This window comes from Maylandia zebra, linkage group LG11, assembly GCF_041146795.1.
Source record: "Maylandia zebra isolate NMK-2024a linkage group LG11, Mzebra_GT3a, whole genome shotgun sequence".
Taxonomy (NCBI): Eukaryota; Metazoa; Chordata; class Actinopteri; order Cichliformes; family Cichlidae; genus Maylandia; species Maylandia zebra.
This window is the reverse complement of record NC_135177.1, coordinates 21,565,965-21,584,896: the sequence shown is the minus strand read 5'-3', so window position 1 is coordinate 21,584,896 and position 18,932 is coordinate 21,565,965. Positions and strand designations below refer to the sequence as shown.

The window sequence follows — 18,932 nt, the reverse complement described above, 5'->3', positions numbered from 1 at the left end:
AAGTGTGCAAACCGGCAGAATCTCCGGTGAACCTCAGACTCGATGTAGCATTTCTGCTTGTAGCTCCTGTAAAGAAAACAGCAATCTTATAACAATCCAGAAAGTTCATACTTTTATTTATTATTATTTCCACTCATCACTCATCATCAGACATGCACAAACTATGTGTAGACTCACTTGTAGCACCAGGCTGTTACAGCCAGTATTAGGGCGAGGAAGAGGATAGAGCCCGCAATAGCCCCGATGATGATGTTAGTGCTGTTGATACCTGAGACAGAGGAAGAGAGTAGAGTGGGAAGCCAAATGTGTATTAACTGAGATGTGTGTGTCTCTTGTATCTGGAACAATGCAGACACATGGGGATACACAAACCACAAAACAGTGCAGCAGAGCACAAAAACACAGAACATTTAGCAAGAAAAGTTCATCAGGAAGACACGGGAGAAAAAAAACACCAAAACCTCAGTCACCCTCCAACACTACTCTGAGGGGGAACCTACAAGCGCTTCCCATTCAGGGTAACAATAAAAACTGCTTGCTTCTCAATTGAATGAGGGCTGTAATTATCTAACTGTGATGGGACTGAAGTTGGAGTGAGACAAGACGAGGAGGAGCGGGAAATGACATCAAAGACAAGACAAACACAATGAAAAAGGAACCTAAATCTGACCTCAAATCACTCCGTCAAAGACATCGGCCTGTCGACAAAGAATGAGTGTGAAAATAATGACAAACAAAAAGAATGACATGCAAGGTTCAGTGAATACAAATGCAGCAGGTTTAATGAGCAGACGTGAGCCCCCAAAAATAACAAAAATTAAAAGACAATTGAAAAGCAACAAAAAGGATGACATATCTGTGGTGAAGTGGAAGGACAATGAAGAAAGAAATGAAACGGGTGTAGCAGGTTGGGAAGAGGGGTGGGGTTTTTACAGAGGGACAAGTGTGCAGAGCAGCCCTGAAATATGACTGGAGGGAAAATGTGATGTAGAGACAGAGGCAGGAACAAGTGGAACAGGTGCAGAGGGCAGATAAAATGTCTACCTGAAACTGAGGCTGTGGTTTTGGCCACAGGAAACATGAAGCTACAATCCTCTCCTGTCCAGCCCTGGTTACACACACACTTCAGCTCATTGCTGCACACCTGCAGGATGAAAATGTAACATAAATAGATATTTGTCGAAGTTTGTTATGGGCACTTTATGGGTCAAAATTCAAGTTGGTCTGATTGCAACCACAAAATATGGTGACTCAAGTCTTTATGTTTTCAAGTTATTTCAAGTCCACAATCAGGCATCAAAACATTAAAATAAAAAGAAAACCCCGACAGCAGCTAAATAGATACTTCCCAAATACTATAAGTGGGAAACACTTATATTATATTATATTATATTATATTATATTATATTATATGATTGGATCAATTCTAGGCGTTGGTGTATGAGTTCGCTGTTGGCGTGTACCCCATTTCCAGAGCAAATGGCCTTGTCAGTCGTCCCTGGGCAGGTGCTGAAGTTGAACTGCTGGATGGGGAGACATTTGTGGTTGAAGCAGATGCTGTCTGTGCCGCAGGCCGTCCCGTCCTCGACGTATCCCAGGTCTATATCTCCGTCGATCACCACGTGAGCACCACTGAAGAGCAAACAAGACTGAGTGACTTGAAAGGCTATGTTGGCTTGCAGTAAACGTGGCGTGATGTGCAGGCTGCTGTTTCTTAGTTCATCTGTGATGTTTAGAAGAATGTAGTTTTCCTGGCTTGGTGGGTCTCTAACAATCAATGAAGGATTTACTTGATGCTAGAGTTATGTGCTTTGTAAACAACTGAGAGAGCAACAAGCGAGGAGATTTTTTTAAGAGCGTTCCTCCTTCAGTGCTGCACAAACAATAGTATTCCATAGACTAAACACAGATCACAAATGATCATTATAGACTGTTTTAGGTGTTTTCTTTTTTGTTCCTTTGGCTACCTGCAGTCCAAAGAGGCACTGTGTTGGGCTACAGAGAATGAAGTCAGCCCTCCCTGCAGCTCTCCCAGTCGTGGAGCAGGAGAGATGTTGGAGCACAGCAGATAGCCACAGTGAACATCCCTGAACACAAAAGGTGCAAACACATATCAGCAGGAGAGGAAAGTAACCCAGAGCTCCACAGGAGGCACAGACGACTGGCTTACTGCTTGTTACACTGGATCCACGTGTCCTTGTCTTTTCCACAGTTGCCTTTTTCTGTCCCTTCAATGTTAAGCTTCTCGTAGCAGAACTTGTCAGCTGCTGTTGCCTCTGAGGGAAACACAAGCAATTTTAAGGAGAATAATACGAGGGTGTTTTCTGTGCAGCTCCTCTAGATCTCCTTGCGTTGGAATGCACATGAGAGAAAACACCTACTTTCTCCCCAAATGAACTTGCACTGTCTGTCTTTGGTTTTGCACCTTCCACTGAAGCAGCGACCCTACAGGCAAACAAGGTGATTCTTAACAAAGTGCATGCCAATCAGCTGAGAGGTTTTTAAACATTTTAATGCAAGATCACATAAAACTCATCAAGATCTTACTTGGTCTTTTTCACATGTGTAACCATCCATCTTGTGCACATTTGGTGGACACTGCAAAAAATAGAGAAAGCCTCAAAAATACAGTGATGCAAATCTAAGTATGAGCAGATGTTTAGGAGGAAAAATCCGTGCTCACCTGGCTGGAATTGCCCAAGCAGATTTCTGGGATGTCACAGTCATTCACCGCATCTCTGCACACAATTCCCCTGAACTCCATCTGTATCAGCACACAAGACAAATTAAATCGGAAAAGGTTTTGTGTTTCATTCCACGTCCGGCAGAAAAAAACAAAAAGTCAAACGTTTTTTGCCATCATAAAGTAAAGTGTGTGACAAGTCTGCCCATTCACAGCTAAAACACACCCCATCAATGTTAACTATGTCCATATCTTTTCTTGTAGGATTTAATGGTCCTAAATAGTTTCCGTTTCAGTTTCAGTAGCGGAGGAGTGCCTGAAAGTGGCATAATCCCCGGAGACCACGGCTATTTTTTCAGTGCTTCCAATGTAGGAAAAAGGATATCTAGTTCAACACTTCCTGTTTTGTCAGTCATTGTTAGATTTTACACAGATACATTTTTGAAAAGCTGATTTAAAACTAAATCCCCATCAGATCGTAGCTAATAGTATTTCAGCTTCTGCTCTCCACATGGACTGTTTGTCTGCATGCAACCAAACCCTGCTTGAATGTGACTAAACCAAAAATCCACCATACTCTGCAGCTCCATATCTGTTTATAAAGATCAGTATATTTAGATAAAAACCACTTAAAACCTGCTACTGTCCGGTTTAGTACCTGGCAGTTATTGCAGCAGAGTCCATTGCTACAAACAGAGGCCTGAGTCAGGGTGCAGTTCTTGCAGCAGTTCTCTCCTTCTTTTGCACATTCCTGAAAGGAAGAAAAACTTTTCTCAACACAGTTTATTCTTTGCCTTAATTTCTCCAATGACTTTACTTCACTGCTTCAGATGTTAACCCTTTTTCTTTGATTGTTTATTTTGCTGTAACTCATCTCTTTGACCTTGGATGATCATAAAGGTTAAGCCTTCAGTATATATATCTGTGTATTTTTCATTCATCCGCGGATGTTTAACTCACCGCTGGGTTTCCGCAGTCACACTCCTCTCCTGGCTCCACAAAGCCATTGCCGCATTCTGGAGGGTCTAACAGCTGAGTGAATAAAGAGCTAAATTAATATATACACTCACCAGCCACTTCATTGGGTATAGCTGTTCACCTGCTTGTTGATACAAATATCTAATCAGCCATTCACATGGCTGAAGCTCACTACATTTAGGTATGTAGACATGGTCTGGAAGACCTGCTGAAATTTAACCCGAGCATTAGAATAAAGGCGATTCCAGCAACTTTAAACGTGGCATGGAGCTTTAACAGCTCCCAATCTACTGGCATTTTCCTGCACAACCATCTCTGGGGTTTACAGACAATGGTCAAAAAAAGACAAAATCTCCAGTGAACAGCAGGACAAAAATTCCTTGTTTGATGTCAGAGGTCAATGATCAGACTGCTTCCAGCTGACAGGAAGGGAACAGTAACTCAAATAACTACTTGTTACAACCAAGGTATGCAAAAGAGCATCTCTGATTACTTCATTCAGCAGGAAAACACACCATATCACAGAGCTGAATGTAATGGAACGGGCGATTCACATCATGGATGTGCAGCTGATTAAATCTGCAGCATCTGAGTTATGCTATCATTTGAATGGAGCAAAATCTCTGAGGAATGTTTCCAGGATGTCACGAAGAAGCAGATCTGAAGGCAAAGGAGGGTCCACCCTGATACTAGCAAGGCATACCTAATGAACTTTCCAGTAAATATAGATTATATACGTATGTAGCATTTGGTTGAAAGTATGATGTACCTTCAGAGGTTTGTTGAACAGGCAGGCTCCTCCACCGCTGTTCAAGAAGTTATAGTACTCCTCCACATTGCAGTCAGAGAATTTCTTGGGCAGGTAAAAACTGTTCAAAACAACAAGAACGCATCGGGCTGTTAACGCGGACACAAAATAAACCACGTGTGCAGATTTTACTGTGTGCGTGAGAGGGTTTCCTCCCTGCCAACACCAAAGAACAAAAGACTGAAAAAACACAGTTTTAAGCACCTTAACCCGTTCAGTCTTTGTATCGTGCATTTACTTAATTACAATTTAGTTTTACACAATTTTACAGTTACTAGTGTGAACTGTTTTTTTATTAATATACTTAAAATTGCTTCTTTTTTACCAAACATAAAACACACTTTAAATATTAGAGGTTTTACGGCAGGTTCACTATACTCACAGTTCAGAGGAGATCCTTATAATAACATGGAGACAGACATTTAGCACAACTGACTCTGTGAACATCGTACGGAGATATGAGCGGGCTGTAAATGGATTCTAAGATGTGCCGTTTTTACGTTGTCCTGGAAAACAAGCCTAATATTATCGATGAGTCATTTTTAAGCCGGCATTGCATTATCATTTGACACTGAAGCCCCAAAAGAACAAAAAGAATATCTGACTAATTTTTTTAATGAGTTGCTCAGAATAGAAATCAAGCTCTGCTGAGAGTGTCATCAGCTCTTTAATTCTCACTGTGATTGCTTCAATTCATTTATAATTAAAGGCTAAAGTCCAGCTGGATGGCACATCCATCCGGACTTCAGTGTCCGATCTCAGCGGAGCTTGAAAATGCCTGGCCAGGCTGATGCTTTTAATGGCATTATCCCAACAGTGAGCAGCACTTAAATATTATTATGTTCTTCTGCACTGTTAGTCTTAATCCTGATTATTCTGCAGGAAAAGGTTAGAGTGGCTCATCAGGCCTGCCAAACCAGACAATGCAATAATGAGAGAGTCGAGGGTGGGAGAGGCTTTGGCTGATGTTTCATGTGTAATTTGACTAAATGAAGCCATCACCAATGATGACGATGGTTATATAAAGAGGAGGTAATGGATGAAGTACACTACAATATTTCTGCAAGTTTTGGGAATTAATAAGGTTTATTGCTGTCCCGGCTCTTATACGGGATTTGTTCTTGAAATCTTGTAGCTTTCATTCCCTTTTAAACATCAAGATGAGGTGAAGCAAAGAAGAAACATGCTTGTGTGATTCCCCAGTTGGTACCACATGGAATAACACTATTATTCACTCTTTATTTCACAGCATGCACACAATATGATCAAAATATGTATTATATTTTTAAAATAGAAATAAAAAGACCACTATAAAAACCAAACTATTTCGCTAGCAACCTTCTTCCTTCCTTCGCTCCGTTACAGTCAGCTTATAACACCTGGTGGTTATTAGGACGCTCATCAGCAGCTTAGCCATTTCTCAATTTCTTAATCTCTGCATTAAAATTGTGAAGTGGGATTTGAGTCTTTGTCGTGCCTGTCTATTCTTGGTACTGTGCGTTTTAGGCTATCTGGCCTCATTAAATTAAAAAATATTAAAGGCTTTAAGGTTGCTCCCTTTGAAATACATATTTTGACCCGGTTTGCTGATGGCAACACCCATTCTCACAGGAGAAGGAAGGAAATAAAAATAGAAAAACCTACAGAATTTAACTGCTACCAAATCCTAACTTAACCTTAATGGAAAATGTGTTTTTTTTTTAAGAAACTTCAGTTTATACAAGGTGTAGTTAGGATTTAAGATCTTAAGAAAAGCTACTGTATACACTGCATAGGAGCACACATACCCACAGATGGGTGACATATTAAAGGAAAAACCTGAGCTTTGCTGGCACAGCTTTGGGAGCCTTTGGCCCCTTAAAGAAATGTGTCAAATATTGCAAACCTACATGAAGTTGCTCTGACTGATCCTATAAAAAGGCAGAGGCCACTTCCAGGATGAAAACTGTACAAATATCACTGAATGATTTAATGAGTGTGAAAATGATGTGAATCATTTTGCTGTCTTCGCAAACACCTGTGAGAGACTTGAGTGTTGGACAGCGCTGATTAAAACATCTAACGAGGAAGTCTTTTCATTACTTATCTTGTTTTTCTCTTTCCTTTAATTTGTGTCCCGTCTGTATTTTAACACAAATCCACTCAGACACGCACTCGCGCAACACACAAGCAAACAGAGGAGCTACATCCTGTGAAAAAACTAGTTAAAGGTAGTCAGGTGAAGAAAATCAGACATGCAGGTGCTGAGGGATTAAAAATAAACTTCAGAGGCCGCTCATTGAATACAATCGTCTGAAACACCACTGACTCGATTTTAGGGAAATTGCTTGGGTCTGTTCACAGGTGACAGGTTTAAATAAGCACAAAGTCACCTGTCCTCTGTCATGTGACCTTGTGACAATAGAGGAGGTTTATTAAGGTAAGCCAATAGAGCAGGATCTCAGTGTTTGGGAAGTGTACTTGTTGTGTTGTTACAGGAGAATGAGACAAATATTGACCCAAGATGAGAATGACATTGCAGACTGTATCAACTGGATAACGATGAACAAAAATCAGTAATGAGAAGTTTTAATTTTTAAACAGCAGGGTGGAGAAGAAGCCTCTCGGCAATCGGGAAAAACAAATCAATGACATTTATCAGCTATTCAGTCAGTAACATTGCCCAAAAACTGAAAAATACACACTAAGTATGTGATATTTTACAAAGTGATCATGAAAAATACAGCCAGTGTATTACAAACAGGACATCAAGCTGTATTTGTTCATATCATCTAGGTAAAATGAGAAGCTGGGGCCACAGTGGCTGTAGTGCCCTTGGATGACAAAGGGAAAGGTTGTGATGACTGACAACCTCCCTCTGACGCAGCCATTTGGTTCAAAACCAGCACAAGCAACGCTCACAAGCTTCAGCTCACCTGCTGTCCCATTCGGGATGGGGGGGGGGGGGGGGGGGGAATTGTAAGAAGTATATAAGAAGAGAGGTACACGCACACAGACAGACAACACACACACAGATCACACACAGACACTCACAGTGGCATGATGCCAAGCAGGCCTGTGCAGTCCACAAAAATATTTTAATCATCTATTTTCTTATCTAAGCAAATAAGACATTACAGAAGGCCTTTATGCAGAGAAATGCTCAATGTTATGTAACAAGAAGATAGCAACTGGAAATTAAACCTGGACTGTCCCCTAGTGGTGAATTATAAAGGTACAAGAACACAGCAGTGAATGACATACATGTAATTTAAATGGATAAATAGATTGATATTTGAGATTTAATTGGTTTTAAATACATAAGAGACACACATGTAAACTTTATGTTTACATATTAAAACACATAGCTTTGACAAGGCAGGATGACACTTATTGATAACTGCAGTTATAGCGATATTTAAGTAAATATTCATACAGGGAAGGGAACGAAAGCAACTTATAGTCTGGGTAACATTGCATCCAACTCCATGCTGTGTCAGAATTTGTTAAAATGCTTTGATGAGACTGAATCATCGGCATCTGTGAGAGTTGACAAGAATTCAGCTGTGAGATGAGATCAGGAAATGCACTTTGAAAAGGAACTTACCCAATGTCATCCATGATACAGCCGGCCCAGCGATCATCACACTTGCATTCACCTGGAAAAATACATTTGTGATATCATCAAAATTGAGTTTTAAGAAGAATGTGTGTTTTTATTATTGTTAGGGGGGAAATTTGACAATATTTACAAAAACAAGTGCAATTCATATGTAGTGTACAGATGTGTGAAATACTGGACACAGTAATAATAAAATTAGGGAGGTTTGGAAAAGAAAAACATAAAAGCACATAATGTTGGAGAAGGAAAATGAAAAGACAAAAAAATGCGGGTATTTACATGTGTTTTTTACACATATTTTACTAGTTAACCTCATATTGCAGGAGACGGTTAAAGTTAGATGCCTTTGCATGTGTGTAAATGCATAAATATATAGAAAAGTCCAGAAAAGAAAACTTAAAAACACAAAGCAAACAAGCAAAAAAATATTGTTCTGTGACGTAAGTATAGAAAAAATAAAGATATTAATTATTATAGATAGTATAGTTAATTATTCTATTAGGTTGTAACACATGCCCAGCCATTCATTCCTCCTCTCCTTTTCTGGGGTGCATTTACAAGATATATGAGAATGGAGATGATGAAACCTCAACAAAAAACAAAACAAAAAACAAAAATAACAAATAACAATCAGTGTTAAATCTCATGAAGAGCGTGAGAGAAGACAGAAGGGATCATTAAGATTTAACGGTTTACCGTTAAGGATCCTCTTCTTGTCCGAGAAGATGCCGATGTTCTGTCCAAGAGACTGTGCGAGGGTAATGGCCATCTCATTAGTTTTCCCATACTGAAGAAAAAATGCAGAGGAAGAGAGAATGAAGTGAATCAATGAAAAAAAGACCAAGAATCTTTGATTTATTGTAGGAAATCTTGTTGTAAAGCAGAAAAAACAGTAATTAATTTAAATGAAAGAAAATTGAAATTATATGAATCCAATGGTACTTTTCTTTTTCTCATAATTCCGTTGATTTTTACAAGATCTCCAACACCACTGGCTAAAATACAGCTCCAAACCATGACAGAGCCTTCACCGTGTTTTATAGATGGCTGTAGACACTCACTGTTGTACCTCTCGCCTGACCCCTACTGAACATATTGGATTGAAAATTAAAAATTGGATAGGTGACTCCATTAGTTGGACCCATGTGCCTAAAGACACCATTTAAAATTAGTTCTTCGCTAAGTTGTTTGTTATGTGTAGACACAACTATGATTCATCCCGTTATTAATGCTTGAATGATTCATAGCTCAGTGTTTAGGGACTCAACAACAAACAAGCAAACAAACAAAAAAGTATTCGTCTGAAAGTGGGCGAAAAAGCAGCCAATGTCCAAAGAAAACCCTGAAGAAGTATTGCTCAAGACCACGTTAAAAATGGCAAAATATAGAAATGAGGGTTGGTTCAAGACTTTTGCACAGCACTGTATCCCTCATTTAATCACAGAAAACAGTCGGTGTTGGTGGTGATCAATGTAAACTGACCACTGTGATTGAACTCCACGTTGTCTGCATCATTTAACTTTAAAATTATTTAATTTTCACTCACCTCATTGACGCCCCCTCCTTTGGTGAGAGAGCAAACTCCGCCCATATAGGAAGCTCCACCCCAGCTGCTATGAAAGCGAGACCCTCTGATGAAAGAAAAGGGTGTTTTATCAAAAGATGCTGAGTGTATAAGGGGAAAAAAACTGGCATACTCACGAGAAGAGGTGAACAGAGTCACATTTCTCCTTGATGAAGTCTTTCCTGTACTTCATGAACTCCTTCAGGGTCACCATGGGGTCATCGTCAATGTTAAATTTGTTGTCAGCTGACCAGGTTTCCATTGCAACGAGCACAATTCGGGTATTAAGTTGTTCCCTGAAAATCTGTGGAAAAAGCAAACTTGATATCAGGAAAAATGTCAAGAAGGTTTAAATACTTGTGTAACAGAAAGTGGCAAAAATATTTGGTTTGATGTGTCATGAGCATCGGCATCTCCAGCTGTTCAATACGACAGTGATCAAATGCTCAGTATGATCCTGCCACCAGACAGCTGCGGCACATCATAAGAAACCAGACAGACAGTAAACAAAGGTAACCGTCTGAAGGACACAGTGGGAGCAAACTCTGCTGTAAATAATAATGTTTGCTTTCATAAGACGCAAATCTGCAGGTGCCTCGGGCCAGACAAACACCGGAGGAGAGCAAAGTGTCTGCATTCAAAATAAATGCTAATGGTTTGTCAGTGCAGGGATGGAGGGGTCAGTGTGCATGATTTAATCCCATTGTGGCCCCTACAAACTCAAACTATCTGCCTCTGCTGGTGCATCTGTGTGGAGAGTTCACTGCTGCCAAAAGTGCAGAAGAAACAATACCCACAGACACTAAACCTGCTCCAGACCATTGTTGCGTTATTTCTTTTCCAGCTCTTATTCCAACATTTCTTCCAGGTGTATGCTATAGTGTTTAGCATAGATGAAAGAAATCAATGCGTGCCTCCTAAATAAAGCCTGCTTCATATGATCTTCTTCAAGGGCACAACAAAAAGCATGACCTTTCTCCAGCTTCACCAGCCTCTCAGCTTACAGACGTGACCCTGTCCCAGCTCAGATTTCAGTAATACAACACACAGACGTGGCTACAAATAATCAAACACTTAAAATCTGCCTCTGAGCTGTCGGGATGCCACCACTGCTTTTGACATCCAGTCATCTGAAAACCTCATAACTGGGCGGTTAATGGCTGCTCGCGGCATATTATGGGCCAGGAGAGGCTTTAAATGGGGAGAGTGAGGTTGGTTAAATGAGAAATCAGTGCAGCGTGCGCTCGACTCCAGTACCTGGGAGTGCTTGTGGCAAGCTTTCCAAGAAGCGGATCGATACAGTTCTTACCATGTCAGCGATATTGACCACTGTCTTAGCGTTGTTGTTCGTATGCCCGACGGAAAGCCGGTGCTTCTTATACTGTAGAAAGAAAAAAAAACAAAGAAAGAGAGACAAGAAGGATAAATTAATATAAATGGGTTTCATAATCTGGAACAAATTTACTTTAAGCCATTTTAATGCATGGAAGAAGCCTGTGTCTGCACATTGGATTCAGTCTTAATGTTGCTTTTATGATATAAAAACAAAGTCAATTCCATTCCAGTGGATCTTAGTTGATCAGAATGTTTTTTCATGCTCAGTAAAGGCAGCGTTTGAAGTGCATGCTCTTACTTTGTTTACAGCCTTGACTCTCAGCCCAACCAGCTTCCTGTAGACTCTGAGCTATTTAAAAGATGTTTTTCTTTTAACAAAACCCAAGAAACCACACAACAAACAATGGAATGAGTCTAATTTCATACATGTCTTAAATCCAAAGCCTGACATGCTTCAACTATTTCTTCCTGTTTCAGTATTCATCAATCCATCTTCTTCTTGTCCAATTCAGGGTCATATGGGTGGGTGAGCCATCATGCAAACGCCACACGGAACATCTTTATCCCGCTAGCAGATTCAAACCCATGGCCTTTCTTGTTGTGATGTGACAGTGGTAACCACAGGACCACCGTGCAACCCCCTGTTTGACTATTGTTTACTGGAAATGGTAACACCAAGATTTACGTGAATATCTATCTATGTGGATGACCACATGAATCTTTCTGCAAAATTAATTTACAAGAACAAGTGTATATGAGTCCAAACTTTTCCATCTTAGCTGTATTTTACATCTTTGAAGCATAAAATGTAAAATGAATTATTACGACTCTTAATATTGACAGAATTGTTTGGATACGCAGTCCTGTGAAAAACTAAGTACACCCTTTCTGCCTTCATAGGAATTAAGATGATAAGTAGCAGCCAGGTACTGATACTCAAATGGAATTTAATAATTGATCATCACCAAGTGTGAGCACCTCTATAAAAAGCAGACGTTTTGGCACTTTGCTGGTCTGAGGCATTCATGGTGTGTGTCAAAACAATGCCACAATCTTCCCAGGAGTGGACGACGCAGCAAATTGAACCAGAAGAGCAGATTTTCTAATGCTCGAAGAAATTTAAATCTACAGCCTCAGTTAGCATGTTAAATGTCAAAGATGACTGAACTTGGTGTGTTTGGAAGGGTTCCCAGGAGAAAGCCTCTCCTTTCTAAAAACAACATGGCAGCACGGCTAAGGTTTGAAAAGCTGAATCTCCTTTAGAGAGACGAGACCAAAGCGGAGATGTCTGGCTGTCATTACGGCGCCACATTTGGAGAAAACCAAGCAGCGCATCAGCAAAAAAGCACCTCATACCAACTGTGAAACACGGTGGTGAAAGGGTGATGATTTTGGGCGTTTTGCAGTAACGGCGCCTTGGCAACTTACAGTCATTGAGTTGACCATGGACTCCTCTTTATACCAAAATACTCTAAAGTCAAGTGTGAACCTAGACTTTAACCCCAAACCCATGAAATGCTGTCATATGACTTCAAGAGAGTTAGGCATAAAGGGACGTCTGCAAACTTCAATGAACTGCAACAATATTGCAAACAAAACTGTTTTTAGTAAATAAATACAGTCTCTGTGTAGTATTTTGTGTTGCTGTGCACCTGAGGTTGAAATTAAATAATTTTAAACCTGATAAGCACCAACTGAGTTTTATTATGACCTTCTAAGTAAGTCCGTAGAATTGAAAAGGGATGTGCACTCTTTCTACTATGACTGTTTGTGATGCGACAGTCAGACAGTCGTGATAAAAAGTGACGCTTCACACCTGCATCACTTCAATCTAGAGAGATTTGTGGTCAGTGGGCCAGCATAACACGATTTCTGGCTTCAGGTCACATTCATGTCTATTTTTTGTAGTCTCTAATAAGCTTACCATTAAATGGTCATTGATCACCATCAGCTCGATGTATTTGGTCTCATCTTCTACACTTCGTGACAAACGTGGAGCCTGAAAAGAGACGACAGTTTTATCATATTAACGGGAGGCAGACGCCATCTTTTTCTAAATAAAAAAAATTAAAGAGAATTTCAAAAGAGTACAGTAAAAACAAAGGTCAACTCGAGGCTCAAAGAAAAATAAATGACAAATCAAAGAGCATCAGCTTAGCAAAAGCCAAACCAGGTTTGTCTGTGAGCCCAAATCAAAGTAAATATGAGCGCAGCTTTCAGGGCTGAGAGACAGACAGCTGCAGACACCTGACTATGTCTGAGAAAAGGCGAGGAGGGAAGCAGCCTCTACTTATAAGATAAATATTTCATGAAACCGAAGAAGACGAGAAGAGGAGAAGAGCGGGCTGGAGAGCTGTTGAGTGGGAGGAACGCTTGGAAACAGCGCACTCTTTATGAATTAACATAAAACATATTGACGGAAAGCAGTGTAATCAAGACAACAGCCTTGGTAGCATAATTAGCTCTCTGTCTTACACTCATGCAGGCATGCACAAAATATAAGCATCTGCACGCCTCCGCTGCTATTGGTGATCATTTTCCTCTGCCATCTGAGCAGCTGTGGTTCAGGTGGTAGAGGACTGTCCGGGGCCGGCGCTTCCTTCCCCGGTTACTATACTGCCTAAATATCCTTGGGCACACTGACTTCAAGCAGCTCTCAATGGCAGTCAAGCTGCCACCATTAGTGTGTGAGTGTGTAAGTGTGTGTGCGTGGATGGGAGACAGATTTTAAAGCACTTTGTAGCACCCTTCTAAGGTGAAAAGACCCTGCATAAGTGCAGACCGCTTTACCATTTAGTAGACTCATACCTGTCTCTTTTTCCTCCTGTGCACAACTTTTGACCCTGGAAATGGAGGGCTGGGAAAAGGTGGTTCTGGTAGAGCGCCTTATAAACAGACGGACACACATTCAGTATGTAAGATTAATTAAAGCACATCAGAAGCCTGGTCAGTACATGAACCATCAGCTTACCACCAAGGAGATCGTTAATTGCCTCTTCACCGGCAGATTTGTAGATCATGTGAATGCGAATATCCCCCTAAAACACACATGCACAGAAAAAATAATTATCCAGTTAATCAGCGAGACAGATCAGAGCCGAGTGACTTTTCAGTTTCAGGGCACAGACCGATTTATCTGCTTGAGAGAGAAGTGACGTCAAAGAGAATGGATAGAGCTTCTTGGTAAGTTGTAGTACCTTACTAAAATATTAATACCAATATTATAAGTTGATAAGAACAAAGGATATTAATCAGCTCTGTTCATTTAAAGCAAACTCAGCAAAGAAAAATGAATTCCGGTTTAGCTGTATTAATGACCTGTATGTGGTGATTACACATAGACACACCCTAGTGTGGTTTCATGAATTCTTATGCCTTACTTTATTTTATTTGTATTTTTGTTTGTTTGTTTATCATTTTATCTACCCTTTATTTGCTTCATTTTTTTTTATCATCCGCGTGGTTAAGTTTTTTGTTTCCACGTAAAACTTTAAGAATCACAGACATAAACGAATAAATAAAAATACTTTAGAACATGAGTTAAAGGGTGTGTTTACCTCCTGTGAGTCAGCTCTGAGGGCGGAAACACCCCGAGCTCTGCGGAGGGCACATCCTGTTTACTCTCCGAGCTACTGTACGAGACTCGGTTTGTGTTCAAGTATGTAAAGGAGAAACAGGCTGAGATGTTACCGACTTCACTGTAAACGTAGCTCAACAAGGTATAGTACCCTTTAGTCAATGTAGTTAAAGTATGAAAATAAATCGGCGTCAACAGGTTGCGGTAATGCTACCTCTTTAGCTTGTAGCTAGGTGGCTAATTAGTTAGCGAATTCGGAGTTCACATTTTCTACTAAGTTCTTCGTATTGAGTCAGTTGATGTTGACGATCGGCTTTTGTTACTGTTATTAACACGTATTAACAACTTTACAGGCCCTTTGCATTCGTCTGAGCAAAGAGAGCTAGCTGAGGGCTAGCAAAAGTAGCGGTAATTAGCCTAGCTGACTGTGCTATCTGCTAACCAGTTATTACAGAGTTGAGGTCTTTTGTTTACTACCACAATGCACACTGTGTCGGTACTGTATGTATAATTATACTGCTTTGGGTGTAATAATCACTGTGCTATTAACCCTGCTCACGTTGATCGTTAGCATAATCTAGAATAAATAGTTTAGATTCACCGGTCTGTAACAGCTGGCACTTTGAAAGTTACATTTAATAAAACACAATAAGATAGCGACTGAGTAAACGAAAAGTGTAAAACAAAATGCTATTGAGACATGTCAGAAAGGTACAGTGATTATTGTTCAGAACATTTGAAGACCCTTCACAGTCCATTCATCCTGACTGTAAAATCCTGTCCGCCTCTAGTTTTGAGCCAGGATATCCTGTCAGTTAATCTCAAATCACCTAAAACTGTTTTGGTTTAACATTTTGATATAAATTAAGGATTGCTGTGAAGTTTTTTGTGTAGTCCTGGGAAGTCCCATATTTGAACATCCACCAAAAAATAAAAATAAAAATGACATTCCAAAATACAGCTGGTGACAATTTATGTGTTGCATATAGTTATACAAAAGAAAACTTGTGAAAGGCTTTTTGATGTGAAAATCTTAATCGTAAAATGAAGAAAATTGAGCAAATATCACAAGTCGTGCCACAGAAAACAAAAATATCAATAGATAGTCCTAACCGAACAGGAAAAAGTTCTAGTTGAGTTTCCAGATGGTACTCTAATTATAACTGAGTAAATAATACATAAATTTGTTTTATCCTGGAGGAGTTTTTTGATTCAGGTTAAAATTTCAAGCTCAAATTTCTCTAAACGAAAAAACAAAACAAAGCCTTTGATATATGAAGCTATTTCACCACAACCCAAGCTTTGGCCATAAAATTATGAAGCAGATCAGAGATGGTTGAGCAGAAAATGTTGAAAAAATTTGTTGATTTGAGGTGGAATGACCCGGTAATTTAAACAGCTAGTGCACCTGGCTGCACCTTGATTTTTTTAGACCGTCAATGCCACAAGGAATTGGCCCATAAAGTGCTTTAAACATACTCAGTTAGACCCTGATAACCTTCAGAGATGAGATGAAAGTGGCAATAAGAGCTCTTTTTTTAAGATGATAAAATAAAAAGCAGTTGCAAGTTGCATTGTCTGAGTCAGTCACTGTTGCATGCGTCATATAAAGTTCGAGCCTTGCTCATTGTTCAGCTGCACAGTAATCTGTGTAATGCACTGCTGTATAGACACTCCTGCAGTGCAGCCTCAGTCATCGAGTCATTCCCACTTTGTTTGCTGGTGAAATGAGAGCATTGTTTCTCAGGGACAGCAGATATTGGGTCGACCACACTGTGGTGAATTGAAATACAGGGGGGTTGCCCATAGCTAGGTCAGCGTGTGGCACAGTTAGCTTGCTTCTATAAAGGAATGGGGCCATTCAGATAAACTTGTATAACCACGTTTTTCAGGAATTCTGTGTCCATCAAACTGATCAGTTGCTGCTTTCTGTCTGACTTGTGTTGTTTATCCAGGAAAACGGAAACTCCCCTGTCAGCAATAACCAGCCATGTCGTGCCGGGACATCCACGCCACCAATGCTTTTGCCTTCATCATTGCTATTTTGTCTGTAGGTGGGCTCACAGTGGCAGCATTAATTCCGCAGTGGCGCGTAACGAAACTCGTCACCTTTAATCGTAATGCCAAGAATATCAGTGTGTATGATGGGCTGTGGGCTAAATGTGTGATGCAGGATGGCTATTCAGGATGCCTCTACTATGATTCAGAGGTATTGCTTGATCTATTCTGCTTATGTTTTGTTTTTTAATTCTCCGATGTTTATAATAGTCCCAGCATTAATTATATATTATTATGTTTCCAGTGGTATTCCAAGTTGGATCAGCTGGATCTGCGGCTTTTGCAGTTCTGCCTTCCCACAGGCCTCGGTTTCGGCATTTTAGCCTTGCTGCTGTCCATGACCGGGATGTGTAAAACCTGTTGCTGCTCAGACAAGCCTGAACCGGACATTAAAACAGTTAGATGCCTGGTGAACAGTCCAGGTTGTCACCTGGTGGCCGGCATGTTTTTCTTCCTGGGCGGCGCAGTCCCCATTGCGCCCTCCGTGTGGTTCCTTTTCCGCACCAAGGAGATGAACGCTAGATATGCCAACATCTTCTCTGATGGCTTTGCTGTGTATACATCTATAGGCTGTTCTGGAGGACTGATGCTAGCCGCACTGCTGATGTTCATGTGGTACTGTATGTGCAAGAAGCTGCCTTCACCTTTCTGGTTGCCCATGTCCACGTCCAACTCCATGTCGACCCAGCCTCTCATTGCCAACGCACATTCTCCTGCCTCAGTTTATGTTCCGCAGCCTTTCCCACCACAGACTTTCCCTCCTACAGTAATTAACGCCCAACCGCATGTGCCCGCGCAGGGCTACGTGCAAAGCGTTATCGCACCTGCTCCACCACAGGTGTACGTGTCTCAGGTTTCTGCACCGAATGGCTATGGATCAGAGGTTGAAGGAAACCACGCCTACGGCTACGCTCCCTCACAAAGTTACGCTCCCTCGCAGAGCTATGCCCCCTCGCAGAGTTACGCTCCCTCTCAGGGGTACGCATCCAGCTATACAGGCCACCGCTACTCCACCCGCTCGCGGATGTCAGCAATAGAAATTGATATTCCTGTGCTGACGCAAGAGTAGTGAAAGAGGAGAGGCTGATAACCTCATCACTTCTGTCCATGAACCTCTATAAAGTTCACCACTGATAAAACTAACAGAGTTTGATAGATGGAAGGTAATGACCTGAGAGCTATTTACAGCTTCAAGAGTAATAGTTTCAAAAATACTGTCAGTCAGTCCAGGCCTGTGAACTGCTGATGGCAGAGGATGAGAATCGGTAGAAACAACCCTGGATGTACCACATGAAGGATGAGATTAACCTCGAAACTAAAACACTGCATTCAGTTTAGTATTGTTTTTAAAAAAATACTTGTTTCACTGTTTTTTATATCAGAGTATGAGCACTAAATAATAGTTTATTCCTTGCTGAAGTGGCCAATGGACCAACCTAATTTTTCTAATTTTCTGTTACATTTGTGCTTGACACTTTATCCTTAATTTCAAGTGACTTTTGCTTGTGTAAAGCTTACAGTATGAGGATTGTCTGTTATCACTGCTGAAGTGCATTATGGACTGCAATTAACTTTGACTTCTGTGTCCTGAATGGACAACTACTCACCTGTTTTTGTTCTAACACGAAGTGTATAATGAACTGTCACTTTGAAGAGCAGCTGTCATTTCTTTGTTAACTGCACTAAGTGTGTCTATAATGTGCCTGGTTTAATTGCCATTGTTTACCTATGTTGTTAGCCTTGAGTCTATTTTTTTAATGTAAAGCCTCCTATATAGTACTTAATCATTTGATACAGCGTACTTTTCCAAGGTATTTGTGTCAAAAAACATCAAAAGGTGCCACTAATAAACCTTTTAGCTGTGTTCAGTCTGATGTACAAATGCAGTTAACATTACTGTATTGTCAGAAACACTAAGACATCTCTAGTGTGGTAGAAAAAAACTTGCTAATGTAGCTGGAAGGACTGATTAAGGCTGTAAGTCATGATTAAGCCACATTTGTTGCCTTCTTGCAGGTTCTGCGTATGAAGTACAGATCTTTATGTGATTCTAAAGTGAAAATGTCAAAGAAACATGCTTTTCTACACTGTTTTTGTTTTAAATAAAACATAAATCACACTGTAATCACGTGCTTCTCTTTTTATACAAGCTGCAAACTCACACAGTTATCTATTTAGCCAGTCATATGGCAGCAACTCAGCGCATGTAGAGGAGGTCTAGATGACCCTGTAAAGTTAAAGATTTGCTTCATGGATGTGCAGCTGACAAACCTGCAGCAATCGCGTGATGCTATCAAGTCAACAGGGACCAAAATCTCTGAGGAATGT

The 18,932-nt window shown here is 40.5% G+C and overlaps 2 protein-coding genes across 3 annotated transcripts in view; one reads left to right on the top strand and one right to left on the bottom strand.

The window, feature by feature from the left end:
• The window catches only part of adam22 (ADAM metallopeptidase domain 22), a 72,178-nt gene that overhangs the window by 9,461 nt on the left and 43,785 nt on the right, over positions 1-18,932 (bottom strand). For both annotated transcript variants that reach the window (XM_004541329.5, XM_012924972.5), the window contains exons 7-26: positions 13,941-14,007; positions 13,778-13,854; positions 12,894-12,968; positions 10,944-11,015; positions 9,772-9,938; positions 9,617-9,701; positions 8,767-8,857; positions 8,056-8,107; positions 4,431-4,530; positions 3,644-3,715; positions 3,342-3,434; positions 2,684-2,764; positions 2,548-2,598; positions 2,382-2,445; positions 2,171-2,276; positions 1,968-2,087; positions 1,464-1,632; positions 1,045-1,144; positions 178-268; positions 13-66 (exon numbers count right to left, since the gene is read on the bottom strand). In XM_004541329.5, coding sequence (XP_004541386.2) covers positions 13-66; positions 178-268; positions 1,045-1,144; positions 1,464-1,632; positions 1,968-2,087; positions 2,171-2,276; positions 2,382-2,445; positions 2,548-2,598; positions 2,684-2,764; positions 3,342-3,434; positions 3,644-3,715; positions 4,431-4,530; positions 8,056-8,107; positions 8,767-8,857; positions 9,617-9,701; positions 9,772-9,938; positions 10,944-11,015; positions 12,894-12,968; positions 13,778-13,854; positions 13,941-14,007 — 1,787 coding nt within the window. The remainder of the gene's footprint in view (positions 1-12; positions 67-177; positions 269-1,044; positions 1,145-1,463; positions 1,633-1,967; positions 2,088-2,170; positions 2,277-2,381; positions 2,446-2,547; positions 2,599-2,683; positions 2,765-3,341; positions 3,435-3,643; positions 3,716-4,430; positions 4,531-8,055; positions 8,108-8,766; positions 8,858-9,616; positions 9,702-9,771; positions 9,939-10,943; positions 11,016-12,893; positions 12,969-13,777; positions 13,855-13,940; positions 14,008-18,932) is intronic.
• cldn12 (claudin 12) lies at positions 14,542-18,729 on the top strand. Its single transcript, XM_004541328.3, has 3 exons — positions 14,542-14,688; positions 16,502-16,755; positions 16,849-18,729. Exons 2-3 carry the CDS (start codon positions 16,537-16,539, stop codon positions 17,671-17,673), a joined length of 1,044 nt encoding a protein of 347 aa, XP_004541385.1. The 5' UTR covers positions 14,542-14,688; positions 16,502-16,536; the 3' UTR covers positions 17,674-18,729.

Bases quoted from the DNA above. Each gene is read 5' to 3' on its own strand.
- cldn12 (XM_004541328.3), top strand. From the start codon at position 16,537: ATGTCGTGCCGGGACATCCACGCCACCAATGCTTTTGCCTTCATCATT. The intron at 16,756-16,848 runs GTATTGCTTGAT...TTATGTTTCCAG, and splicing joins GCCTCTACTATGATTCAGAG to TGGTATTCCAAGTTGGATCA.